This window comes from Delphinus delphis, chromosome 7, assembly GCF_949987515.2.
Source record: "Delphinus delphis chromosome 7, mDelDel1.2, whole genome shotgun sequence".
NCBI lineage: Eukaryota > Metazoa > Chordata > Mammalia > Artiodactyla > Delphinidae > Delphinus > Delphinus delphis.
In genome coordinates, this window is record NC_082689.1 from 1103920 (window position 1) to 1131357 (window position 27438).

Here is a 27438-nt window from a genome sequence, read left to right on the forward strand (position 1 = left end):
GGGGCTCACTCAATGGGGGGCGAGTGCCCTCTGGGGCCACCCCACCCAGAGCGTGGGGGGAACAGCCGACGGGCGTCAGGGGCAGTGGGACCCCCTGTCGCCACCTCCATCTCCCCTCAGCTGACACGAGGGGTCCAGAGCAAAGCATCTGGGGTGTCGAGGAAAGAGAGGGCCCAGGGAGGAGCTGCTTTCGGGGCACTTGGCCCCAGGAGCCTTGTCGGTCCTTGGGAGTGCCAAGGGGGCCCTGTCCCGGGAGCCCCTGGCCTTTGCCCCGGTTCTCGGGGCCTCGTGGGGCCTCGCAGGTGGGCTCTGGGGTCCTGAGGGGCCCCCCTCTCGCTCCGAGCTGGTGGAGGGCCTGAGACCGGGCCTTCCCCGGGCCCTGTGGGAGGGAGGGAGGGAGGGAGGGAGGGAGGGAGGGAGACCCGGGCTTGGCGCTGGCAGCCTGCTAGCCTCCCCGGCCAGCCCCTGCCCTCGGCTGCCCGCTCCACCGGGGGGGCCCGCAGACACCAGCCTCTGGTCACCTCACACGGGTGCTTCTGTCTCCACAGCCCCCTGAGGCCCTCGCGCCGCCATTTCCCACGGGTCATGCCTCTGTCCAAGCCAGGTAGGCGGGGCCCTCCTGGGTGCACGCCTGGGCGAGTGGGTGCCCGTGTAGGCGGCCCCTCCAAGGCCGAGTGCTGTCCTGGTGACAGGTCGGTGCTCTTCCGGCCTCCTGGGGCCACCCTGCCCCTGCTGGCCTCATGGGGTCCCCATGGAGTAAGGGGCTCACACCGGAGCGGGGGGCACAGGGCGAAGGTACAGGGACGTCCTTTACCCCTCGGCACGCACAGGGCAGCAGGGCAATGGTCGGGGGTGCCTGCCCAGAGCCCCGTGAGGCTGCCCGGAGCCGACAGTGGGGGGCAGGGGCTTCAGCGGGGCAGGGACATCTGAGCTGAACCTCGCAGGCTGGACGAGGTTTGGGGTGGAAGGCAGACCCGGAAGCTGGTCCACAGGAGGCTGAGGCTGGTGGTGGCCAGGCCAGTGGGGTCCCTGGGTGGTCAGCACCTTGCCTGGCGCCCAGAGCCCCTCCCCGGGAGCAGGAGCCACTTCCCGGGAGATCGGTTGGGTTTTAGTTAAAAGGGGTTATAGGGCTTTTTCCTGCCCTCACGACAAGGGCTGAAGTCCAGGGGTACAGTCTCTAGAAGGCTGGAGCGTCAGCACGGGGGCGGGCGGTGCAGCTGAGGCCCTCACTGTTCAGGAACCCGCCTGGAGGTCGGGGGGCGTTGTCCCCGGCATGGGTGCCCGAGACGGGCCGTGCAGGAGGTGCATCTGCTGCTTCCTGGGCCACGTCCGCGGTGACCCTTGCGTACCCGCCCCCGAGCCCCCGTAAGATGGTGGTCTTCAGACTGAGGGCACCGCAGGGGGACGCACGCCAGCCCCTCCAGGCCTGCAGACCACTCGTGGACATTATTCTTGGCCTCTCTGTGGGTCTTAGGTTGGCCCCTTGTGTTTCCTGGGCTGTTCAGCCTTCCCTGCAGCCTCCAGGGGGACATCCAGAGGCACATTTGTGGTGGAGCGGTGGGGCTCAGGTGGGACTTGATGGGCAAGGGGCTGTGGAGGGCAGTGGGAGCCGAGGGCTGGGGCCCCTTGAGCTGGAGGCAGGTGCTCGGGCTGGTGTGGCGGCTGAGGGTGAGGGTGGTGTAGCAGAGGGTCCTGGGCGGGTTGTGTGGCCTCCGAGCAGGCAGGGCTCCTCCGTCCTGCTGCTTCTCTGTGGCTCAAGTACCGCCCTCTGCAGAGCCCGTGCCAGGTGCGCGTGGCTGAGCGCTCCTCCCGCGGGGCACAGAGAGGCCCACGGTCACGTCTGTCCCCAGGCCCATCGGTACCCAGAGCGGGGCGTACCCTGGGCCCTGGGGAGGGGTCCGCTGGTGCTTTATCTTGGAGGGCAACGACCTCACTGCTCCTGAGGCGTCCCCTCCCCGGCCTCCCCTCTGAGCGCACCCTCGGCACGTGGCTTCTCAGTTTCCCACCGGTGTGTGCTTCTCCCCTGTCGCCCCCAGTGCCCGCCACCAAGCTCAGCACGCTGACGCGGCCCTGCCCCGGGCCCTGCCACTGCAAGTACGACCTGCTGGTCTACTTCGAGATCTGCGAGCTGGAGGCCAATGGCGAGTAAGTCCCAAGGCTGGTGCAGCCCACGCTGGGGATGGGCTGGGGTCCTCTGGGGTTGTGGGGCAGGGAGGGGTCCGGGGGCTGGGCCAGGTGGCACGTGGTGGCACTCTGGTCTTCCCGGACCGGGCCGCCCCACCTTTGATCTGTTTTCCTGTTTTCACCCCTTCTGCTCCTGGGGGCCGGGTGTGTGTGCTGTGGGTGGGGGGCAGGGAGGAGGGGCGCGGCCCTCAGCTCTCACGTCTCTCTCCCAGTTACATCCCTGCAGTGGTGGACCACCGTGGCGGGATGCCGTGCATGGGGACCTTCCTGCTTCACCAGGTGCGAAGCGCTTGCTGCTCCCGCCGGCCTCCAGCGCCCCCTCCCCCAGGGACCCCAGGCCATCTGACTGTCTTCTCTCCTGGTGCCTCGCAGGGCATCCAGAGACGGATAACCGTGACTCTGCTGCACGAGACAGGCAGCCACATTCACTGGAAGGAAGTGCGAGAGCTGGTCGTGGGTGAGTGGTGCGGGGGGTGGGGGGGGGCCTCGGGGGAAGAGCACAGACCACGCCCTCACCCCGGGCCCTGGCCGGACGCCTGGGTTCTAACCGCGGCCCTGCCCCTGTTGCCGTGTGCCTCAGCCCCTCACCTGAAGAGAAGGGCTTGGCCTCAGGTGATGAGTCCAGATTTCTATTTAATCGCTGTACTAACTTGCTAGGGCTGCCGTAACAAAGTACCAAAAACTGGTGGCTTAAAACCACAGAAATGTATCCTGTCCCCGTTCTGGAGGCACAAGTCCTGTGATACAGGTGTCAGCAGGGGCCACGCTGCCTCGAAACCTCAGGGGAGAATCCTTTCTCGCCTCTTCCAGCTTCTGGTGGTTGGTAGGGACTCCTCGGCTTGTAGACACATCACCCCGCCCTCCGTCTTCACAGGGCCTAGATACTTAGATGACGGCCCACCTGACTCCAGCGTGATAGCATCTCGACTGATCACGTCTGCCAAGGTCCTATTTCCAAATAAGGTTCTGGGGGTCAGGGCTGCAACACGTCTTTCTGGGGGGACACAGTTCAACTTACAGAGATCACCCAGGAGCTTAGACGCTTTCCTTCTGTAACTTCATGTCCTGAACTCTTTCATCTACTGGAAACATTTCCTTTGCTGATTCTTTGTAAAGAATTTGTCTTCCCAGTTTCCGTTCAAGGATAGGGACCACGGTCCATTCCAGCGTGTCATCAGCATGAAGCTGCCGGCGCCACCCTGGCCTGGAGCTGAGGGCCCCCGTGGAGGGCCCACCCTGGGGCATTGCTGTGGCCGGGGGGCAACAGCTCCAGGGCAGTGTCCCTGGGGCTTGTAGGGGGGGTTCTGAGGGTGTAGTAACAGGACTGTGACAAGGGACCCATCGCCTGCACCCGAAGTGCAGGATTGTGGGCAGGGAGGTTCTGGGGCCCCAGGACAAACGCTTTTATTCTAGACGTTTCGCATCTATTTTCACACAAATCAGAAAAACAGTCGAACAAGCACACACACCCCCATTTCAGATGTTGTTTAGGGTGAGTCTAAAAACTCCGCATCAATTTAAAGAGAAGGTGAAGCAGACCCCCAGCTCGCTCGCGGACGTACTGCACGTGGGTGGGAAATGATGCCGCCGTCACCCCGAGCCTGTTCTGCCCAGAGGGAAGGGTCTACACCACCTACTGACCCGGCTCTGGTCCTGGTGGAAACTCTCCCTGACGCCCCACCCCATCACCCTCATCCCTAGGACTGTGTCTGCACAGAGGCTGCACCCTCGCTGGCCTTGGGGAGCCAGGCCCTGGTCCCGGGATCCCACCTTTCTCTCTGCTCTCCGGGCCACATCCCATTTGAAAATGCAGACAGGGGTGTTCGCCTGTGTGTGTGGTGAGGGGATAAGGGTGCTATTGAAGGGGATTCGGGGAGATGCTGGCAGGAACACCAAGGCCCCCACTCTTGGGCTAAGGGGTTTGGGCTTTGCCGCTCTGGGCTGCATCAACCTCGCAGACCTGAGTGGACGTCTCGGCCTGACCGGGGCTCCGAGGGCATCAGTTTTGCAGGTGGAGCCCTGGGCAGACTCTGAGCCGACAGAGTCCCTCCGAAGAGCCTCCGCTGAAGCCCACGCCCGGGGGGTGAGGAGGGGTGAGGCTGGCACACGGGCCAGGTCTCTTCCTGCAGCTGAGCTGCCCCAGGAGGGGCCGTGTGGCCCTCCCCTGCCTTAGCCTCCAGCCATGGGGGACACACCCTTCGGGGACACGTGGCTGGAGGCCCACACCTGCCTTCTCCCAGAGCTCAAATGTTGCTAGAGGCTTCCAGGAAGTGGAGCCCCAGGGTGTGGGCTCAGAATTCTGTCCTGGTGCTGGGTCTTATTTCAACTCTGCATGGGGGGCGGGGAGGAGGGGAGAGGCCAGGGATTCCTTTCTGGCTTAACAAAGAAAAGTCAGTATTTGTTTATTCCTCGAGGAAGCAGAGCAGTGAATTTAAGGATCTCTACAAGGCACGAAATTATTACTGAAACCACCAGGAGGGAGTTCTGACTCAGTGGTTCTGGTGCCGTTTACAGTCACTCCCACCCCCCACCCAAGTGCGGGCGCCTTGGAGGGCGCTGTTGGAGATGCTTCTTACAGGGAGAGATTTTTGATGCAGATAGTGTTTCTTTTCTTTCTTTTTTCCTTTTTTTAAGTGTAAAGAGAAAAGGGAACATTTTCTCCTTCTCATCTTGCTAAGATTTCCTTTTCCAGCAGGTAGGAGGGCCTGTGAGTTCTAGGCTGAGGGACTGGCGTCTATCAGTTGGGGTGGGGGAGATACTGCGAGAGTTATCGATGGCTGAAAGACTGAGAAACTCAGAACTTAGGCCGCAGGGAAAGATGGCAGGACGCCCACTGACAGGCGGCACCACGTGCAGGTGCAGACCCCGTGTGGGCCTCCCTGTCCCCCACGCACCCGGTGTTGCCTTTTGTCAGGTGCTCTTGTGGCCACGTGGGGAGCCACGTGATGTGGCCTCACAGGTGGAGGCTCCGGCCCAGGCAGAGGCGGAGAGCAGGGACCCAGCCCCCCACCTGCCCTCCTGGGCAGTGACACGCGGCCTGTCCCCTTTCCTGAAGGTCGCATCCGAAACACCCCGGAAACCGACGAGTCCTTGATCGACCCCAACATCTTGTCCCTCAACATCCTCTCGTCTGGATACATCTACCCGGCCCAGGACGACCGGTGAGTCCCCTGGGGGCGGCGGCAGGGCTGCTCCCGACTCCCTGGAGGAGGGTCCGCGTCAGAACCCAGGGTGCGTTCTCAGCTCATCCACTTGGCCCCCCGGCCACAAAGGGCCAAAGCTTTCCAAGCCCTCCTTTCTGAGCCCTCCGGGAAGGGGTGCAGGGAGGGGTGCCTGTGGCCGCGACTTCCCCCGGCAGGATTGTCTGCGCACCGTCCTGTCTCTGGCTCACTCGGTCACCCGACAGAGGGGCCGCGTGGGAGTTGCCGGCGGATGAGCTGGGTCCTGTCCTCGGGAGTGTCGTGGGTGGGTGGGCGGGATGGGGCAGTGGGAAGCATGGGGCGGACAAACAGGTTGGATTTCCCAACCACACCTCTGCGGGCAAGTCTGTACCCTCTGGCAGGGGTGCTGGGGCCGAGGGTCCTGGAGTTCAGGGTCGAGCTGGGTCGGCAGTCTGGCGTCCCGGGGTGGAGGTCTGCCCAGCGGCACAGCTTAGCCCACGCTCCTCGTCACTGGGCTGTTCCTTTCCAAGCTCCCAGGTGATGGCCGAGATCTCTGCAACCTGGGCAGTCTGAGCTTGACCGCATCAGGGTGGGTGGATGCGGCCCCCCCGGCAGCCCCTGACAAAGCAGGCCTGTCGGGGTTTGCCAGGCCGGGCGGGGATGTGAGGCGGAGGCCTGTGGGGGCCCGGCCGGGGCAGGCAGCTCATGACTGAGAGCCGCCCTCCCGGGGGGAAGGTCAGAAGGCTTGGCTGTGTCTGAGGTGCTGCTTTCTGGGGCTTCGGGGACACGGGGAGGGCGCTCCCGAGTCCCGAGGGCTCGACCGGGCCCAGGAGGAGGAAGCCGAGAGCTGACCCTGCGCTCGAGCCGTGGGCGTCTCGCGGGCTTCGTGGCTGTGTTTGCAGGAAAGATGTCTTGAGGGCTGGGTGTGCTCAGAGCGGAGTGCGGGCACCCCGCACGTGCAGGGAGAACCGGATCCATAAGGATAAAGGGTCCTGGGACCAGACGGAACTCAGTTTCTTTATTGACTCCCTGGAGAGTGGCCGTAGGGAACCATCCCTTGGTGTGGGCAGCTTGGGGGGTGGGGGCAGAGACCCCAACAGGGGCAGGTGTGGCTCTGGTTCCAGCCCTGCCCCAGAACCTTCCAGAAGAAACTCACCCTGCACTCATGTCCAGAGCGGGGAGGGATTGGGTGAAGAATGCTGGGGGGGTGTTCTCACAGGGGCGGGGGACACCATGACAGGCAGGCGGGGCTTACCTCGGGGCAGGGGCCAGTGAGGCACAGTGCGGGGGCAGGGGGGGGCCTGTCGCCATGAGAACACACCCTGGGGACATGGCAGAGAGGGCCTGGCGCCCACCCGCACGGGCTGCCTGCAGGGACACGGGCCGCTGTGCCCGGGCCGTCAGGGGTGGGGACCCCGGGGGAGGTGGGGCCCGGGAGGGCTCTGTCTGCCATGCTGAGTGCCGCTTTGGACCTGGAGAATGACCTCAGCATTCCCCTGACCTCTGACCCTTCCTTTGCCTCGGCAATTCCTAGATTCTTGGGGCAAGAAAGGGTGGGGGGGGGAGAGAAGGGGGCGGGGGTGCCTCTGGGCCTCCCGCCCTACACGGTCTCCCTGCTCTGAGGAGGGAGACTGCGTTTCTGGGCTCCCGTCCTCCGGCCAGCACGGCTGCTGCAGGGCACAGGGGGACCTCGTCCTGGGCTCAGTCCCCAGGCAGTGGAGGGGACAGCTGCTCCTGGCTGGACCTCGGGTCAGTGGGGCTTTGGCTAAAGAGGTTCTCCTTGTTCCTGGAGGCCAGAGGACCCATCGCTGACGGGCTCTGTCCTGTTCCCTGGGGGCTGTGGGCAGTGAGGCCGGCCAGCTCTGGGCTGGTCCGGGCCCTCACGGCTCAAGGACGTCCTTGGGCTGGGGCTGTAGTCCTTGCCCGTAGCTGCTTTGCCCCCTGCTTGGCTTCTGCCCGTGCTGTACGGCCCCAGGACTGCCCCGACCCCAGCCCGGCCTGGAAAATCTCAGGGACGCTCCTCGGGGGGTGGCCCCCGGCAGGAGACATTCTGAGGCTTAGCTGGCCAGGCCGGCAGCTCCTCCCGAGGGCCCTCGTCTTCCCTGGACGGTGGCTGATGTCCGCGGAGCCGCGATGGGCCCGGCTGCTCTGCGGGGGACCCGGCAGGCCCTTCTGCCCCCAGAGACGCTGAGGCTCAGAGACCCAGGTCTGCTTGGGCCTCGGAGCCTCAGCTGCCCACCCGCTTTGCCGCGGCCTCAGCCTCCTCCCCGCTCAAAGGTGCCGCGCTTTGCAGCCTCCCCGGCTCAGAGTGGGCCTGGGGCCGCGGACGGCTTCTCCCCGCGCCGCCCCGCCCCTCTGTGGCCGCGGACGGCTTCTCCCCGCGCTGCCCCGCCCCTCTGTGGCCGCGGACGGCTTCTCCCCGCGCCGCCCCGCCCTCACTAACCTGTGGTTGTTTGTGTTTTGCAGGCAGTTTCTTGATTCGGACATGCCTAGGTACCATTTGCGCCCCTTGGTCTCCTTCCAGCCTCGCCTCCCACCCCCGCAGCCCTGAGATTTCATTTCCGCTTTTTGGATTCCTTCCACACTTGCTCACCTCTCCCTGCCGTCTCTCCCATCTTCTCCTTTCATTTTATTTCCTTTTGTATTTCTCTCTTCCTACTGCTTCCTTCCCTGTCACCCTCCCCTGGCTGCGTCCCTTCTGCCCCCACTCTTGATTTTGGCCGCTTTGGTAGTTTCCTGCCCTCGGTAGACACTGGCTGACTTCCTGCTCCCCTCCCCCCACCCCACCCCTGAGCCTTGCCCGTCCCTGCACCCCAGCGGGAGCACCCGCATGCAGGCTGGCCGGCCAGGCCCACTCCCCGCAAAGTGAAAGAGAAAAGAGGGAGGGGGAGGGGCCGTAGACAGGAGCAGCCCGGCTGAGATCTCCTCGCTCTGCGCTTCCCAGGCCTGGGTGCGAGCCCCTTGACTGGCCAGGCGGGTGGCTCCAACCGCACACCCTTTTTGGAAGTAGGTGGGTGGGCCCAGGCTCTGGACGCGCTCGGGTGGCCCCAGGTCCAACCCCCCGAGGCACGGGCTCCTGGGCCGGGGACAGCAGATCCCTCCCAACTCGAGTGAGGCCCTGGCGCGCGGTGACTGGGTGCAGGGTCCTTGAGACCCTGGGGGTGGACAGCCTCATGGTCCCTAATTCAGACTTTGTCCGTGAGACTCTAGTCTGTTCTGAGCGGAGGGTCAAGGCCGTAACTGTCTTGCCAGGCTGGGCGGCAAGGGAGGGAGAGGCTTCTGGGGGCCAAGCCGGGGCGGGCAGCTCATGGGTCCCTGTGGATTGTGGCCAGAGCTTGGTGGCCCTGGGGGTCACTGTTTTGAAGGATGAAAGGAGCGGCAGGAAGGCTTCCAGTGCCGATGTTTGAGGCTTTAAGCTGCGGGGAGGGGAACGGGTGGCACCTGCCCCTTTGTGAGGGGGGAGCCCCAGGACCAGGTTGGGGGCACAGCAGGACGTTCGGAGGCCGTGTCCTTGTCAGGTCATGGGTGTGGTGTGTCAGGACAGATGGTCACTGTGAATGTGCCCCGGGCAGTTGTAGCTGAGGCCCCCTGGGGCAGTGAGCAGCCTGTGGTTCCTGTCGGGGTGTGCCCGAGGACGTACGCACCCACTCCAGGAGCAGATCCTTGCCCTCCCTGGGGACATGCAGCTGGGTGCGGCCGAGACCTGGTCAAGGAGAAAACGGCAGTGGACTCTGTACCAGGGGAGGGTCACAGCCCTGCGGAGCCCAGAGCAGGGACCTGCCTCTCGGGCAGCCCGGAGGGCCTGCTGGAGGTGGCAGCTTACCAGCTGGTCCTGGAGGTGGAAGTCTGCCGGGTCTCAGAAGGCGCTGGGGCGGGATCCCATCGGCTCGGGTTCATCCCTGAAGGGGTCCCGATGTAGGGGCTGTTTCCCTGATGAGTGGAAACTTCCAGGCCCATCAGTACGATCGCACGGGGGTGTGTGGGCATTCTGTTCAAGTTTGCGTTTCCACAAGCAGCCCAGCATGATAGAGGGTGTTCAGGCTGGTCCTGGACACCCCCCTACAAATACCTCATGCCTCCAGGAGGGTTCTGGGTAAAATGGAAACATACCCTCGGGCCAGGAGGAGACATGGCACCAGGAAAGGAAGGGGGAGCCCCTCCTTCCCGGCAGGGCCTCCTTCGCCAGCCCCTAGACTTCAGGAGGACCTCACCCCTGCACCCGAGCAGGGGGCCCCAGCCCCCAGTTTCAGAGGTGGGCTCATCGGCCCCCAGTGGACTTGGCCCGAAGAGGAGGCTTAGGGCGCTCAGAGAGGTGAGGGGTCAGCACCCCAAGACTCGGGCTAGTGCCTGCTTCATGGGGCTGTGTTTTGCGGGGCAGGAAACCATTGTGGTGGGTGGTACTGGGGACTAGCAGAGTCCCCAGTACTGGGGACACTGGCAGTGCACGGTGACCCCCACCCATCCCATCTGGAGTGGGGTGGGGACTGGGGCTGTACCGACTGGGCTGGGGCAGCCTGGCTGTGAATGTGGACAAGTGGCAGAATCTTCTGGAACCTTGGTTTCCTTCCGCCTCAGGATGGGGATTTTATTAGGGCCTAAGGTGGTGATGTTCAATGAGATGAATGTGGAAAGCTCTCAGCAGGGGTCTTGCGTGTGGAACTTCATTAATGTAAGTTGTGTGGTTATTTTCACTACTACCTCGTTAGTATTTAATTTAAAATACTCGTACTTAATTTAAAACACATACCTCCTGAGCAAGAGCCTGTTTCTTCTAACCACTCCAATTTTGCCGAAGGGGCCCCACTTAAATACCAGGGACTCACGCCCACCTTGCGGAGCCCCCGAGACACGCAGGAGGGGTTGTGACACAGCCTGTGACCCATGAAGAGCTGGGTCAGACCTTCCACGCTGTCCGCGCCTCTTACCCCAGCTCACGCTCCTGCCCAGGGCTCGGGTTTCCACCCGCCTGGAGCAGAAAGGGTCCTCATGACCCTTTAAAGCACAAAGGTGTTGAGGAGAAGGCTGGGGGACACTGGCAGTGCACGGTGACCCCCACCATCCCACCAGGCGCGGGATCTGATTTCCCCAAACAGGTGGCCCAGGTGCCCCAAAGGCTACTCCAGCCTCCCCGGAAGGGCCCAGATGTGGGATCTTTCCCCTTCTGTCCTGCCATGCTGCGCCACTTATGGGGCCATGACCCTCCCTCACTCATTCATCCATCTGTCACATGTGAGCCACGTTCTTTGGGGTGTTAGAAAGGGGGATTAAAGACTAAGACCGGAACAGTCAGTCCCCAGGAAGCTCAAAGCCTGGCCCGGGGGTTCGCTTGTCCCCTCATCCCCTCGATCCTCCGTCCCCTGTGTCCCTCTGGTCTAAGAGCTCGCTCTGCGAGGTGGGTGATGCCACTTGGCCGAGCACGTGTGGCATCCAGACACAGCAGAATTCCTGAGGTTCGAGGCCGTTCCACTGCTCTTAGCCGCGTGGGCACGTCTTGGGATCACGGTCCCCACCGGACAGGAGGGCTGCCCTGGTTGCAGTCCGGGGGCTCAGTCCTGGAAACCTGCCCATCAGATCACCACCCCCAAGAACCTGGGCCACTCCTGCAAGTGTGACACTCTTTCGAGAAACATAGTTCCCAGAGCATCACGAGTTTCAGGTTGCAACCTCGAGCGTGGGGTTTAATTTTCAGATTCTCGGCAGACCCATTCGCCTTAGGATGCCCCACGCCGGCCTGTTGCTGCACCATGGCTGTGACGCACGTCAGAAGTTTACACGAGCTCTGATGGGCCGTCGGCAGCAGGCGTGGGAGAGTCTCATACAGAATGACCAGGTGCTCGTGTCGAGAGCCCTGAGATTCCGTCACCTCCCACCCAGGCAGCCCAGGGCCTCCCGCGGACCCACACGTGCTCACAGGCAGGGTTCCCGCTCCACCAACCCCGGGGAAAACGAAACAGCTGCAGCCTACTTGTGGCAGGACAGAAAAGATGTTTACAACATGTGGTGTTTTCTTCGTCAACAAAACTTTCTAACTGAGTTTTCAAGTTTTCCCCGTGTGGGTCCTCGCTTGTTTGAGCATCACGCTCTCGTCCCAGAGCTAATTTGGGGTGGTTCTGTTTCCGGGGTCCGCTGCCTGACCCCTTTGGCTGGAGGAGAGCCGCCAGACAGGCCTCCTCGTCCAGGAACCCCTCCCTCCCAGGCTTGGAAGGCTCGCTTGGAGTCAGGATGTCAGCCGGAGGCTCCCGGAAGTGGACCGGAGGTGTCTGAGTGGGGGACTTCTCCATGCTGGGTCCCCACTCTGCTGCAGAGGGACTGTGTTGATGGGCATTTTCCGTCCGGCTGGGGGCCCTGCAGGAACCCCCTGGGGCTCTGCTGTGGGTGCAGGCTGGCCTGCCTGCGGCCCCTTTCTTTAACACGGGGTCCCAGGGCACGGCACGCAGAGGAAAGGGCGAAGGACCAGGATCCATGGTGGAGCCTGGCACGGCCTCGCTGGAGGGAGGGACTGGCCACTTTCCCCAGAATGGGCTGGATGCAGAGGGTCCACAGTATGACGGTGCTGAGCCGGTGGTGAAGCTCTGATGCTCTGCCCTTAAGGTGGCCCCACCCCAGCGTTTCTGCTTCCGTGAGTGCGGGGGCCCCGGAATCTGCATTTCTGATCAGTTCCCGGTGGTGCAGATGCTGTGGGTCCAGGGACCCCAAGTCTGGGCCACACGTTCCCCTTGAAAGTGTACCTGGGGGGCCGACTGAACTTCGCTCAGGTAGAGTGAGCAACGCCGCAGGGGAGGGGCGCCTTCCGGGTGACCTGACCCTAGAGGGTCCGCTGGGGCTGCTCACAAGTCGGTCCTGGCGTGGTCTCCCCGCAGGCCAGGCACCTCCGGGAGGCACCGCGGCTCCCTCTCAGCCCGCTGGGTCTTAGTTTCCTGCCATGTGACACCCGGCCCAGGGGGGCTGCTTGGGTCCCACGTCGGTGGGCTGCCGCCCTCCCGCCCTGCTGGGCTGGGCTGGGTCCTCACGCCCCGAGCACTTGCGGCGGGAAGGAAGCCGGCAGCGTCCTGTAGCAACATTTTAGGCAGGTGGACAGAGGTGGCAGCGCTGAGCCAGGCCCGGGGCCAGCGGGAGGCTTTGGGGCTGGCCAGCCTGCCAGGGCCGGGGCCTCAGGCTGGGCCGTGCCCAGGGTGCGGTTGGGCCTCCTGGGGAGAGGACTTGTAATAACAGTAATGCCTCCAGGCCTGTCCTCAGCTCCTCCCCGGCTTACTGAACCCGCAGGATGTCCCAATGAGGAGGGGCAGTGACTGCCCGTCACTGGTCCAGGAAGCAGGGCACAGCCCGAGGTCACGTGTCCGCTGTCAGCCCGAGGTCACGTGCTGTGAAGTGGCATTTGGAGCTGGGCTGGCGGGGGCGGGAGGCGGGGGGGCATTTGTTCTGAGCTGCGCTGCAGCGGGCCTCTGGCTCTGTCCGCAGACCTGGGGCATTTGCGGACCCCTGGGACAGAGGGCATCCCTCTGGGTCTGGGTGGCAGCTCCAGGTGCGCCCGGCTGGTCCTGCTGGAGATGGACCCAAGGCTCTCCCTGTGGACACAGGGGAAGGGGTGTCTGCAGGTCCCCGGGCTGGGGCTTAGAGTGGGCCCCACCCACAGGGAGCCCCCCACCCCCGTGGGCCGCGTCTGGGCCCCACGAGACGGCAGTCAGCAGCTCCGCGGCTGGTGTGGCCCAGCCCCACCTGCTCCGTGTCAGTTAGCTGGTACCTGGCCGGGTGGCGGTGCTCGTTCTGACGTGAATTTCTTCTGTGTGTGTACGTGTGTGTCCTGGCTGCCACCGCATTTAGCGTTTCGTTCGGAAATGACACTAGGTACAGCTCACTTTTCTCTTCTGCGCTCGCTCGGTCTGTCCTCTCCTGACTTTCAATTTCCTTTCTCCCCCGGTGTCTCCCCGCTCTCTCTGCCCATTCTCTGGTTACCCCATTGTCCTCACGTCCTGCCTCTGGAACTTTCTCCTCAGTGGCGTGTCCGGCAGTGGCCCTGCCCTGTCCCGCTGCTTCTCCCGCGCCCCTGGACTGCGCCATGGAGAGAGGGGGTGGCCGTGGCACTGTCCCTGCCCCTCCGCGGCTTCCCTCCTCTTCCCTCTGCATTGCCGGGTGGGCCCGGCTCCTCCACAGGGGCCGGGCCGTGTCAGGGCTGCTTGTGGTGATGCGTTCCTCAACTGTGTCTGCGTGAGGATGCTTGGACGGAAACCGGGTGAGGCTGGGGGCTGCCAGGGCCCACAGAGCGGCCACACTGTGCCTTGAGGCACAGCCCCAGCTCAGATACGAGGGTCCTCAAAACAGCACCCGGCCTGAGGCAAGAGTTTAGAGCTCTGCCATCAGAAGCTTGAAAACGGAAGCTGTCATATGACAGGAAACCCTGCCCTGGAGGCCACCAAACTGTCTGGGCCCTGGGCCTGCCCTGAGCTGCCCTCAGAGGGGTTTCCTGGCCCCTGGCTCATGCACTGGTCATTACTTTCCGGGTTAGAGACTGGGGACAGGAAGAAACCACCACTGCCCGCTCTGTGCTACGTGGGGCCCTGCCTTTCCACGGGGCCTGGCTGAGGTGGGCGGAGGCCATGCCGTCTGGGAGAGGGGCCACCCCGGTTTTCACCCCCAGCATCCTTCCCCAAGGGCGAGTCGGTTGGTGGAGGAGATGGCCATGGAGAGTGTCGGCAAAGCCGGGCGGGCTCCCTTTGAGGCCAGGGAGAGGCCAGGGTGCCTCCTTACTCAGGCCGAGACTGGGTGGAGTTGGGCACCCCTTCCCATGGTCTCCCCACCACCACCGTCGCCTCTGCCCCCTTCCCCCCTCCTCTCACCCTCCCTCCCCTTTGTCACAGCCCCCTCCCCTTTCCTCTCCTCCCCTCTCCATCCTCTCACTCCTGCCTCAGCTCCAGGGGACCCCTCTCCCCCTCCCCCAGGGTGGAGCTGAGAGGGCTCCGCACTCACCCTGGGGGGCGCCTGAGTCCCCCACCTGGCATGGTCCTGAGTAAGGAGGGCTCCATCCTCCCTGGACACCAACACCTGGGCCTCTGACCTGTGGCCCCAGCGGCTCTCCCTGCGGGTGGCCCACACGTCTGTCTGTCTGTGTCTGTCCGTCTGCATGTCCCCACCCCCACCAAGAGCAAGCCACATCCGACCTTCTACCTTGTCTCTGCTTCCGTCCAGGACCTTCTACCAGTTTGAGGCTGCGTGGGACAGCTCCATGCACAACTCCCTCCTGCTGAACCGGGTCACCCCTTACCGAGAGAAGATCTACATGACTCTCTCTGCTTACGTTGAGGCAAGAAACCTGCCCCCAGGGCACTCCACCAAAATCACCCGTCCCCCAAGCCTGAGCTGCTTGCCAAGGGGCAGTGAGGGTGCTTGTTAGCCCTGGACAAACCCAGTCAACCCTATTCTCTTCTCAGAAGCCTTCTTAAGTCCTTGAATTAAATCTATGTACTTTTAATGGCTGTGCTCGCAGTTAACGAATGCTGCTACCTTTAGTGTATGGGTTTGTCCTTGGGGTTGCAAGATGGCTGCAGCACCACCAGACATTGCATCTATCTTCCAGGCAGCACAAAAGCAGAAGCGTCCCATTCCCCATCCCCAGGGTCTCAGGCCGTGACCTCCCTTTGAAGCACAGGAGGAGGCTGGGGGCGTGGGCGTTTCTTGCTGTGCACAGTACTGAGGAATGGGGGCGGGGCTTTGGGGTCGGCAGCCAGCGGGATGGTAGAGACGAAGGCATCCACCCCCTGAGAACCTAACTACTCCAGCTGTAATATGGGGACCTACCTGTGTGACTGCCCCACGGGATGAGGTTGGCTCAGGCTGAGAAAACACTTGCAGGGCTTTGCCCAGACAAGACACCAGCTTTGTCAGCAGTTATCCCGGAGCTTCGGGAAAACCAAAGAACCGGCTGTTTAAGACAGCACCTCGCTTGCTGTGCAGTCATTTCCTGTGGCGTTTGAGAGTTAAACTGTGGGTACACAGACAGGGTCCGGTCAGATCCTCACAAACGTTTTGGGGAGTGTGTCACCCCGATTTAATGGTGAGGCAGCTGAGGCCCGTGTCCGGGACACTTGGGGCCCCCGGCAGTGGGTGCCCCGCTGTCTCTCCCTCGTGGCTGTGGTTCGGTGCGGAGGCTCTTGTGCCCCGAGGGGGAGATGGCTAGGTGCGGCTGGAGCCGAGCCCCCGGGGTGTCCTTGGGTACGAGCCCCTCCCTGCCCTCCGCAGATGGAGAACTGCACACAGCCGGCCGTCATCACCAAGGACTTCTGCATGGTCTTCTACTCCCGCGATGCCAAGCTGCCGGCCTCGCGCTCCATCCGCAACCTGTTCGGCAGCGGGAGCCTGCGGGCCTCGGAGAGGTGAGCCTGCAGTGGCGCCCTGGGTGCAGCGGGTACCAGACTGGGCTCTGCGCGGAGCAGTATGTCACGTGGTGCACTCCAGGCCGGCTGGCCCATGAGACGGAGGACCTGCCCCGGTCCCGTCGGGCCTCCGGCTCTGGGGTCCATCTCACTCGGACCGTCAGTGGACGCCGCCGGGCACTTGTGGGGACCCCGATGTCATGTTGGGGGGTGTGAGAGAGCCAGGCTCTCCCCACAGGGCACAGTGGGAAGGCCTGAGGTGTCCACTCTGGGGCCTCCCTGGGAGGTGCTGGTGACCTTCCTCCCCAGGGGCCATGCGGATCTGTGCTATTGGGATTGCTCCCCCCACTCTGTGGGAGAAACTGGGTAAACATGGGGCTGGGCGGGAAGCGGGACTCTGGACAGCACTTCCTGAGGACCTGTGCTAAGCCAGTGCTCTTGGAGGCTGGGGGCACGTGGGGGAGTCGGACACCAGGACCCGCGTCCCTTCTTGCGCTCTGACCTGCATTCTTGGGGGTCACCACTGGCAGCCTTCAGTGAGGCTCCCCACGCACTGTCTCGTGGCCCCTGTGTCCCCACTGCCCTGGCACAGCCGGGAGGAAGGGGGGGTGGGGGTCCTGGGCTGGCCATGGTCCTGTCTTCCAGGAGGTCACCCCGTGAGCGTGAGCCCCTCTCCATGAGCAGGTTAGCAGGGAGCCCTTGGCAGAATCAGTGGTCCCAAGAGGAAGGGGGGCCCAGCGGGAGTCTGGGATGGGGACCGTGTACAGGGACTGCATCGCGGGGAACCAAGCACCTCTGCCACCTCGTGCAAGGCCGCTTGGCGTGGGCGGCTGCAGGACTCGTGCCCAGTGTGCGTTTGGTGGTGGCGAGAGTCGGTGCCTGGCCGACGCGGGGCCAGGTGGCGACGTTCCTCCTCCCATCCCCCACCACTCCTGGCAGCAATCGCGTGACGGGCGTGTACGAGCTCAGCCTGTGCCACGTGGCCGACACGGGCAGCCCAGGTAAGCGTCTGCCCTGGGCTCTCTGGTCGGGGGTGGGGTGGGGCACCGTTGGAGGTCAGGGAGCCCCGTCCCTGGGACCACCTGGGTGACTTCAGCCACGCTGCCATTTGGGGGCCCCTCACCTGGAGACTCGAGTGCTCACCTCGTGCCCCCCGGAGTTGCTGGGGGGCTGGAGGACAGTGAGGGGAGAGAGGAAGGGAGAGGAGGGGCAGCCGAGACCCCGCGGGACACCTGGCTCTGGGGGGGGGGTCCTGCCTCCCTCGGGGGATAAGCCTGCAGCTAGGGACACGTCTGACGGGCGTCCGCTCCAGGGATGCAGCGGCGGCGCCGGCGGGTGCTGGACACGTCCGTGGCCTACGTCCGGGGTGAGGAGAACCTGGCAGGCTGGAGGCCGCGGAGCGACAGCCTCATCCTGGACCACCAGTGGGAGCTGGAGAAGCTGAGCCTCCTGCAGGAGGTGAGAGGGCCAAGCCCACCAGGTCCCCACCCCACCCAGGATGGAGCGCGTGGCCCTCGAGCCGCCCGTCACAGGGCTTAGGGCCGCATGACGCCACCGGCTAGGATGGGAGGTTCATTCTTTTTTTTTTTTTTTTTTAATTAATTAATTTATTTATTTATTTTTGGCTGTGTTGGGTCTTCGTTTCTGTGCGAGGGCTTTCTTTAGTTGCGGCAAGCGGGGGCCACTCTTCATCGCGGTACGCGGGCCTCTCACTGTCGCGGCCTCTCTTGTTGCGGAGCACAGGCTCCAGACGCGCAGGCTCAGTAGTTGTGGCTCACGGGCCTAGTTGCTCCACGGCATGTGGGATCTTCCCAGACCAGGGCTCAAACCCGTGTCCCCTGCATTGGCAGGCAGATTCTCAACCCCTGCGCCACCAGGGAAGCCCGGGAGTTCATTCTTGACCCAAGCGCAGACTGTTGGGCACGTAGATGAGACAAGAAAGGAACAGGGAGGGAAACTAGTGGGCGGGCGAGGCCCTTCTGTCGCTCGAGCCAGGACGGCCAGTGTCCAGCAGCGGCACTGACTGCTGACCCGGGGCGTGGGTGGGAAGCGGGCATCGGGGGCCATGTCCACCCTCTGGGCCCTTCCCGAGTCCGCAGCTGCAGCGCGCACGGCCCCCCGGAACGCAGCTGCGGGAACACAGTGTCCGTCCCGTTGGCTCACGGCGGCGCACGGGCAGGTCTGTTGGCGCCACGTCACATGCCACAGCCCAGCAGGGCGGCCGGCTCTCCCGGCCCTGAGCAGGCCTGGGGCTCAGAGCAGCCGCCCGCTCTCCCCGCCCTGGCGGGAGCAGAGGCAAAGCCACACTCGTGCTCCTCTGTGCAGGTGGAGAAGACCCGGCACTACCTGCTGCTGCGGGAGAAGCTGGAGACGGCCCAGCGGCCTGGTCCCGAGGCCCTGTCCCCCATCTCCAGCGAGGACTCCGAGGCCCACAGCTCGTCCAGCTCCCCGCTCGCGGCTGCGGGCCGGCCGTCGTCCCTGGAGGCTCCCAACGAGAGGCAGCGGGAGCTGGCGGTCAAGGTGGGTGGCAGGTGGGCGGCGGCCATGCTCCTGGCCCTTTCCTGGTGCCAGTGACTTGTCACGGCCACCAGGACCTGGGAGAATGAGTCTGTAGGGTCACCTTGACCCCACCCCCACCCCACCCTACCCACATTGGAACCCGGGGACCTCTTATAGCCTCTACTCCCCCAGGCAGTGACCTGCTCTCTCTTGCATACCTGTGCTGATGGGGAGCTCGCCACCTACACCAGAGCTGGCCTTTCAGCTGCTGGGTGGGCCACGGGGAAGGCCTCCCGCACTTCAGGGGGTGCTGGCCCCACCCCCACCCCCGCCCAGGCCCCAGGCCTGCCCCGGGGGGCTTCCTCAGACCGCCGCATTACCTGGGAGAGGTGAGGGTGCTTCCCACCTTGACCTGGGGTGCCTGGCCCCTCGGCCAGTCTCCCGTGTCCTGGGCCTGTGTCCGTGGCAGAGCCGGGTCCCGGGAGGTCCCTGACCAGGCGTTTGCTCTCCCGGCAGTGCTTACGGCTCCTCACCCACTCCTTCAACAGAGAGTACACCCACAGCCACGTCTGCGTCAGCGCCAGCGAGAGCAAGGTGGGCGTGGAGGGGCCGCCCACGGGGGGGCGGGGGGGGGGCTGCTGTGGCCGAGAGAGGGAGATAAGGGTTTTCTTAGGAACATTCCTCTCCCAGCCTAAAGGGATGCCTCAGAGCTAAGGGGCTGGCTTCCCGGGGCCTGAGGCTGGGGCCCGCCGGGCCCAGGGGTGTCCACTCGGTGTCGTCCCTGGCTCCCACTCTCCCCAGTCCCCGGCCCTGTCCAGGCTGGCCCTCACCCAGCTGCCTGTGTCCTGGGCTGGCCAAGCCCCCTCTCCTCGGCTTCCTTCCCTCACCTGGGGGCCCACCCTGGTCTTGCAGCCCTACACCCACGCCCAAGGCTGGGGCGGCTCTCGTGCTGGAGGCTGGCCCTGGCCCGTGTCAGGCTCCAGGCTTCCCTTCCAGCGCTCGGGCCCATCACCCGTCCCCCCTCAGCCTGGTAGACAGCCCTGCCCGGCTTTTGTGCTCCGCACCGGCCTCTCCCTCTGCCCAAACCTCCTCTTGCCGCGGCTGCCAGGCTGCGCACCCTGAAGTCGGGGCTCAGAGGCTACTCCTTCCCCGACCCCCACCCAGCGGTCCTCGCAGCCTCGAGGACCTCCTGCAGCAAAAGGCAGAGCCTGAAGCCCTGGGCGGGGTGGGCCGGGGGACGGTGGGGGCTGGGCTGGGAGGAGAGCCCAGCCCGCAGCTGGAGTGGGGTTGCCCTAAACAGGGGTAAAATGCAGGCAAAGGTGCCGCGGCAGGGATGTCCCCACCCGCAGAGGGCCCTGAGGCTGTCCCTGAAGAGCCGTCTCTCCTCCGCAGCTCTCCGAGATGTCTGTCACCCTGCTGCGGGACCCGTCCATGTCCCCTCTGGGGGCGGCCACGCTCACCCCCTCCTCCACCTGCCCCTCCCTGGTCGAGGGCCGGTACGGGGCTGCTGAACTGAGGTGAGTGAGCTCCAGGCTCCCGGCAAAGCTTCCACCTGCACAAGCTGACCGACAAAACGGCTGTGACTGGGGCACAGAGCAAGAAGCCAGGGCTCGAGGGGCTGCGTGTCTGGGGACAGCTGCGCACTAGGGCAGGGCCGGGGGAGGGGTCTGCCCTGCCCAGCTGGTGCGGCGCCGTCCAAGGTCATTTTCTGCTAAAGCGTAGATTAAGAATACAGTCGTGAATAAAACCAGGAACGGGTCGGAACACTGAACAAAAAGCCCTTTTCAGTGGCAGCTCTCACAAAATACTCAGTGGGAAAAGTGGTGACAGAGCGGAGCCTAGAGGACACCTGAGCCCACCTGACACCTGCCGAGCGGTGTTGGGAGCAGGGCGCACGTTGCTGACAGCGCTCGTGTCTGACCCATCAGGTCGTATAACACCTCAGGCTTTCCAGATTTTCTTCTTGAAAGAAAAAGGCATCAAGCCCTCTGGGCGCCATCCTGAGTCAGGCCTCCTTGGCCACCGGGTCCGTCGCTTGGGCCTGGTGGCTCCAGTGGACTATAGCAGCTCCCTGCACGCACACGGTCCCTGAGGAAGTCGGGTCAGCTTCAGTTTAACTTTGGAGACAAGAGATGCGGAAGCCGCTTTCACAGGGGGTGGAGGTGGGGAGCCAGAACATGCCACGGGAGAAGGCGCTGCGTCGGCGTGGACCCTGCCCGCCACACAGCGCGGCGCAGCGGCGGGCCGGCCGGAGGTCTGAGCCAGCGTGGGGGGCAGGCCCAGGCAGGCACCCTGGCGGTTCTGAGCGGGTAACGCTGGCTGTCGGGAAGCCGGGCCGGAGAGGCACCTTCTGGCAGGAGTGCAGGGGCTTCACTGTGCTTTCCCAGGACCCCACAGCCCTGCTCCCGGCCGGCCAGCCCAGAACCTGAGCCCCTGCCGGAGATGGATTCCAAGAAGTCCCCTTCCCCTGCCCGGGCAACGGAGGCCGACAAGGAGCCCCGGCGCCTGCTGGTGCCCGACATCCAGGAGATCCGGGTCAGGTGCGTGAGGGCCCTTCTAAAGCACCGGCCAGCCCGTTCTGCTCCTGCGAGGACAGCTGGGCCGCCCCTGACCTGGAACGGAGACAGCTGTATGCCAGGGGCCCCCTGACCTAGGACAGGGGACAGCTCTGTGCCGGGGGTCGGGCAGGGCCCCCTGACCTAGGACAGCAGTGGAGAATAAGCAGACATAAAGGGCAGGAGGGTGGACCAGAGCCAGAGCCAGTGCTGGGCGGGGGCTGGGCACCTGGTGGGCAGCTGCAGAAAGATGGTTTTGGGGCGTCCCCATCCCCAGCCCGATCGTCTCCAAGAAGGGGTACCTGCACTTCCTGGAGCCGCACACGGCTGGCTGGGCCAAGCGCTTCGTGGTGGTGCGGCGGCCCTACGCCTACATGTACAACAGCGACAAGGACGCCGTGGAGAGGTTTGTGCTCAACCTGTCCACAGCCCAGGTTGAGTACAGCGAGGACCAGCAGGCGATGCTCAAGGTGCGACGCGGCCGCGGGCGGGGAGGGCGGGAGCCGGGACGGGTCCTCCTCTGCGGGCCCTGCGTCTGCCCACTGCCCGACTGAAGCCGGGCCCGTCTGTCACGGGCAGGGCCGTTGGGGTCAGCCTCACTGTCTCTCTGCCTCTCGTGTCCCGGGGCCACTCTGCCCACCCACGGGGCTTGTAGTCCTGGTGACAACGGCGGTGACGGGTGCGGCAGGCGTTAATCCTCTCCCATTTGATGGCTAACGACAGTCCCCTCTTCCTGGGGACGCCCACAGTGGGTGTCATGGAGCCCTGTAGGGCCAGCGGGGCAGTGGGCCCAGGAGTCCAGCGCCCTGTGCCTGGCTTTGCCCCTGCTCCTCTCTGAGCAAGCGGTGGCCCTGGACGTGAGTAGCCCTGACTCCTGGCTGGTGGCCACAGGGCCCACTGGGCACTGATTCCCTGTGGTGGGGGAGGGGGAGGTGTGAGCTCAGCCCGCCACCCACGCCCACCACGTCGAGGGCTCGGGCCTGAGAGAAGACGCCAGGATTAACGGGCCCCAGAGGATACATCTGGGCGAGCAGTTGAGCCAGGGTCCCCGGGGGAGGGACCTTGGCCTGTGAGGGGTTGACTCATCCCACGGGGACACAGAGCAGTGACAAGGTAGCCTCGGGCATGGCCACGGGGATGACCAGAAGATACCGGCTTCCGGAGGGAAGCCACCGCCTGCAGGGTCAGGACGGGCTGTGCGTGCAGCAGCGCTGCCCCCTCCTCGGGGTCTTCTTTTCTGCTTCCTCATCCTTGACGCTCCCCCTGGGGGGAGGGCCCTTCCCCCCCGCCTGGGCCCCGGGGAAGCGGCGACCGCCCCTAGCTGACCGCGGGAGGCCTGGCGCCCCTCACGGCAGCGCCCCCCCCACAGACCCCCAACACGTTCGCCGTGTGCACGGAACACCGGGGCATCCTGCTGCAGGCCAGCAGCGACAAGGACATGCACGACTGGCTGTACGCGTTCAACCCCCTCCTGGCAGGGACCATACGGTACGTCCTGCCTGCAGAGGGAGGGGCGCGGTCTTGAGGACGTGGATTCTCATTTGCGGGCCGTCGCTCCTCACCGAGTGTGTAGATCCCCGACTTTCAGAACCGCCACTCAACCAGGGCGGGCCTCCACGTCGGGGACATGCTGCACCAGGCTTGGGGACAGCCAGGCCCCCGGTGGACGGAGCCCCGCCCCTAGTCAGTGACTCACAAAGGAAGCTGGGGCGGGGGGGGGGGCCGCTCCCCGCGAGTTGCAGGGACAGGAGACAGAGGTTACGGCTCTTGGGCGACCGGGGAACCAGAGACGCTAATGCCGGCAGCCTGGCGCCCTGACCGCCACGTCTCTCCCGCCCCCGGCAGGTCCAAGCTCTCCAGGAGGAGGTCTGCCCAGATGAGGGTCTGAGCCGAGCCCTCCTGGACAGCCAGCAGGCCCGGCCCCGCTCTCCCACCCTCGTCACCATCTGTCGTGTCATCCGCCGCCCAGCCCTGCTCCCAGCAGACAGCCAACGCGCCCCCTCCTCCTGGGGATGCCCGCGCTGGGCCCCAAAAGACCTCTTCTGGCCGGGGACCTGCCACACGACCTGTCGTGCTCCCAGCAGAGGCCACGTTTGTTGTCCTTTCTTCATTCAGAACGCACCCTGGGTGGGAAGAGCTGGGAGACGCCAGGAAGGCCAGAGGACAGGAGCCACGGGGGCATCGCTGCCGTTCTAATATTTTTTTAAGCATAGACAGACTCTAATTAATATGCATCAGTTAGTGACACTGAAACGGCCACTCGGGAGTTAACTGTAAGACTGTTTTATTTATAAGTGTGCATCTCTAATGCCCTCACCTAGACCCGCAGGGCTCAGGTGGACCCACCCCGCTTGCTCCCAAACGCACCTCCCAAGCTTCTGGGGGACACACAAGGCGGGGCAGCCGCCTGGGAAGACCACAGTGAGGTGGTGTCTGGACAGGCCGGGCGCCTCCTGGTTGGCACCACGGGGCACCTGCCCGGCCTGAGCTGAGGCCTCTGCCCAGCGGCACGTGGGGCAGGCCCTGGTCCCAGGGCGTGTGTGTGTGTGCGTGTGTGTGCGTGTGCATGTGTGTGTCTGGGGGGTCTGATGCCTGAGGTCTGAGCAGCGCAGAAGGTGGGTGCATCCTCCTCACAGGAGGGAGGACCCACGTCTCACCTGGACAGCAGCTACCTGAGGTGTGACTGTCCCGGTGACGCCGGCAGCCCGTCCCTGGCGGCATGTGGGACAGCCCGTCCCTGGCGGCATGTGGGGCAGCCCGTCCCTGGCAGTATGTGGGGCAGCCCGTCCCTGGCAGCATGTGGGGCAGCCCGTCCCTGGCGGCATGTGGGAGGTGAGGCAGCAGGCGCCTGGCTGGCAGCTGTCCTGGTGGGAACCAAACGGGAGAGTGGTCAGGGTCCCACCGGGAGTGTCACGTGTCCAGGCCGGCTGGGTGCGGGGAGCTGTGTTTAGAGGTGGTCCAGGCAGTGAGGGGCTTCTGGTGCGGCGTCTGCAGCCACTGTGAGACCCGGGGTGAGCTCCAGGGAAGGAATCGTGACTTCCCCTCTTTGCCCCAAGAGCGGAGTTTCTGAGTCCTGGTGAGAAAACTCCATGGGGTCAGGTGAGGGCAGCCAGTGCTGGGGTCATCCGTCATCAAGGGGGCTTCCTCCTGTATCCGAGGGTGTCACCCTTGTCTTGTTCTGCCCTCTCGTGACAATATCCATTTCGTCCCCTTTGCAGACCCCATGCCTGAGGGTTGCCCGGGACCGGGCAGGAGCCAGCCCCGGGCTCAGAGTCTGGTCGTGTGTCATGCCCAGGCCATAAGCCCTTCAGAGAAACCACGGGGTCTTCAGTGACCTGTTCCTACACTCAGAGGCACATTCAGCCACCGCAGCACAAGACCCGCCCCTACCACGTCCCCCAAGAGGGGGTGACGGAGGGTTCACATTCCAGACTGAAGTCAAACACTGTCCAGAAACCAGCAGGCCTGTGCCCCCCGCACAGGGCTTCCCTGGAGGCAGAGGCCAAGACGCAGAGGCAGAGGGGACAGCACACTCTGGAGCAAGTGCTGACGCGGGCCACCACGATGGCCTTGAGGGCAGGGAGGAGAGACAGGTGGGGTGAGTTGCTCTAAGATGGGTCGGTTCCGAGAGCCCCTCCTTCCTGCGAGGAGATTGGAGGTGCAGGGCCAGGCCACGGCCACTCAGGTCAGCCAGCCTGAGGCGGAGGCCTCCTGAGAGTCTGAGGCCCTCTCACCCCGGGCACAGGTGTCTGGGGCCAGCCAACCTGCAGAGCACCCGCTGAGTGGGGCAGGGGGCCCCCGGGAGGGTTTCTGGGAACCGCCCCCAATTCAGGGGCCTCCACGGCCATGGAGGCCTCCAGGGCTGCTTCGTCTGGGCCTTGCGCCGTCTTGGCAGTGACTCGGAACCAGGTGTGGCCCACCTGGTGGCCCCCACCCGCCACCACTTCCTCCTCTCAGGCCAGCTCCACGCGAGGGCCTGGGTCCGAGAATTCCGTGTGTAGTCAGGAAAGCTGCTCTCTCGTGCCCGGTGTCACGTAAGCCAGAGACGAGTGGTTTGGGACTCAGTTGCCACATCTGTGACATGGGAGGCTGGTCTGGAGGCCCGTGAGGGTCCTCAGGTTGTGGGGTGCAGACAGGAAAGTCAGGTCTGGCTGTGGCTGCTGTGTCCTGCGAGTGGGGAAGGAGAGAAAGATCCAGAAAGCCGTCTCCCTTGGACGGGTTTCGGTTCAGTGCTTGCTGCCGCCCAGGCTGCAGCCTCATTGTGCTTGAGGCCGTGCTCGCCTGGTGAGGGCTCTCCGTCCCCCAGGGAGGGGTGGGCTCCTTCCGCTGCGGCCCTAGTAGGAGCCCCAGGGAGGGAGATGCTGGGCTCCCGGCTGAGCGCCCCGGCTCCAAAGCGATCCGGCTGGTGCCCAGGGCCGGCTACTGAGACGCTCGTAAGCTTCAAGGCCTCTCTGTTCTGAGTAATCATTGTCTCACTCACCGACAATGCGCGTGCGTGCACACACACACACACACACACACACACACACACACACACACCAGGGCGGCTGCAGTGACGTGGTCTCCCGGCAGTCCTCGTCCCCCCCGACACCTCTGGGGCGGATGTCGCAAGGCACTCGGGGAGGGTCCCCAAACGTCGCCCATGCTGCAGGCACAGGCAGGGTGGCCACGCTGGTCCTCCGTCAGCTCTCCTCAGTGTGGGGACCCCGCAGGCACCCTCCTGTATCCCTGGGGCTGGGCCACGTGTTCCCCCGGGAGAGACGACAGGCTGTGGCTTCTTCCCAGTCCGTGCGTCCTGCGGCCAGCTGTCCCCTGAGTTCCCCTGTGGCTTGTACATACGTGGTTGTGTGGCACACCCCAGCCCCTGCACTGTAACTGCCGTCCTGATGTAATGACTCTAGCTCCCTGATGTCCGAAACCCAAGTGTTAGGCTCTAGGCTCCTGTACGATGTGTGTGCACTCAAGGCTCTGTCCAGTTAAGAAATAAACATGGCTCTTCATGCAACACCAGACCCGCGGGTCTCCGCCTGGCTTTACTGATGCGATAGGTCTGTTTGCTGGGGCCCGAAATAGCCACAGGGCCAGGTGTCCAGCGCTGTCTGGAGACAGCACGCATCTCCCAGTGGCGAGGTGGGGAGGGGAGAGAGCCTTGAGGGGTGGGAGGTACAAGGTGGTGTTTATCGTGGTCGCATCCAGCTGCTTCCATCAGTACCTGGCTGCACCTGTCTGAACAGCTCCAGGTGCCCTTGGGTATGCCACCCCTGTACTGCCAGCCTCATGCCCAGGCAACCCCGTTATTTTATATGTCAGCGTTACCTGGCGGGTGCTGGTTAAGCCCCTACGCTGTCCCCGTGCTGGCCACTTAAGGAACGAGCGCCGCTAACCTGCTCCAAGGACCTTTCCTTGGTCCCCTGGCTGCGCCCTCACGGCCTCTGTGCCGGGAGGGGGAGAGGCTGACCGACCACGCGGTGCCCAGCCTAGCCCAGGGCCCTCCAGGGAGGAGGCGCAATGGGAAAGAGGTCAGTGGGAGGCCAGAGAGTCCGCCGCGCAGCCGAAGGAGGCCTTGCGGCTGCCCTGCTTCTCCGCGGGGAGCGCCCCAGGCGTGGGCTGCTCCGCACCTGCTGCGGTACATGTAGGGATCAGGGCAGCCCGCTGTGGGCAGCGGGCGTTAACCGTAGCCTGGCTACAGGGCGAGAGGGGCTGCCCTCTGCTGAGGCCTCCAGGCACAGCCCTGGAGCTTTCTCTGCAACCCTACTCCTCCTAGACCCTCCAGCCCCTGATGGTCTAAACTGCCCATTTTGAAGGCAGGAAGTGATCAGGGTAGTGGTGGGAGGGGCTCCAGGGGCTGGTCTCGTGGGCCTGCAGCGAGGGCCGGGCTGCCCTGCAACACCTCTGGCTTCCTGGGCTCCAGACACCAGGCCCGACGTCCAGGTTGGCTCCAGCAAGAGCTCCCCCATCTCCGGCCCGCTGCCCCTCCCTCCCCCCAGCACACTCCCACCCGTCCTGGCTGCGTGGGGTGTGGGAGCCCGGCTGCGGCGAGGGAGGGGTCTTTTGGAGAGGAGTCCGGTGCCTGCAGAGAGGGCCCAAAAGCACCCCTCCAGCTCCCAGAGCTTGATTTCTAAACCCATCCTCCGATCAAAGGAACCAGCACTTCCTGGAGAAATGGCTGCTTCTAGGGCTGGCGCTGGAAGTACACAAGGTGAGCCTGCAGCATCTTGTAGCGCCAGGAAGGTAGGAAAACCCCCCAGACACCCACACTGGTGGGAGTATGTCAAAGGGACAAGGACCCAACCGAAAAGGGTCCCCAGTGGCCGAGACTGGAACAGTCTGGGCAACAACAACAAAAATCTACTCACAGACTCGTGGTCACCAAAGGGGAAGGTGGGGGAGGGTAAATTAGGAGTTTGGGATTAACAGATACACACTCCTATATATAAAACAGATCATCCAAAAGGACCTGCTGTGTATCACAGGGAGCTCTACTCAATATCCTGTAATAGCCTGAATGGGAAAAGTATCTGAAAAAGAATAGATACGTGTATATGTATAACTGCATCACTTTGCTGTACACCTGGAACTAACACAACATTGTAAAGCAACTAGACTCAACATAAAATAACAATTTAAAAAACAACAACAAAGGGCTTCCCTGGTGGCGCAGTGGTTGAGAGT

The 27438-nt window shown here is 64.1% G+C and overlaps 1 protein-coding gene across 14 annotated transcripts in view; it reads left to right on the plus strand.

Moving 5' to 3' along the window:
* The window catches only part of KIF1A (kinesin family member 1A), an 89262-nt gene extending 63484 nt beyond the window's left edge, over nt 1–25778 (plus strand). For 8 of the 14 annotated variants that reach the window (XM_060015796.1, XM_060015803.1, XM_060015799.1 and 5 more), the window contains 17 exons: nt 549–604; nt 2037–2145; nt 2397–2463; nt 2557–2641; nt 5240–5345; nt 13167–13190; nt 14529–14643; nt 15579–15712; nt 16652–16713; nt 17025–17170; nt 18038–18232; nt 18728–18805; nt 19604–19728; nt 20599–20751; nt 21044–21236; nt 22136–22254; nt 22612–25778. In XM_060015796.1, coding sequence (XP_059871779.1) covers nt 549–604; nt 2037–2145; nt 2397–2463; nt 2557–2641; nt 5240–5345; nt 13167–13190; nt 14529–14643; nt 15579–15712; nt 16652–16713; nt 17025–17170; nt 18038–18232; nt 18728–18805; nt 19604–19728; nt 20599–20751; nt 21044–21236; nt 22136–22254; nt 22612–22654 — 1810 coding nt within the window. In that variant the 3' untranslated portion in view covers nt 22655–25778. The remainder of the gene's footprint in view (nt 1–548; nt 605–2036; nt 2146–2396; nt 2464–2556; nt 2642–5239; nt 5346–13166; nt 13191–14528; nt 14644–15578; nt 15713–16651; nt 16714–17024; nt 17171–18037; nt 18233–18727; nt 18806–19603; nt 19729–20598; nt 20752–21043; nt 21237–22135; nt 22255–22611) is intronic. The other 6 variants (XM_060015798.1, XM_060015805.1, XM_060015800.1 and 3 more) reach the window with 1 other exon arrangement.
* The last annotated feature ends 1660 nt before the right edge of the window (nt 25779–27438 follow it).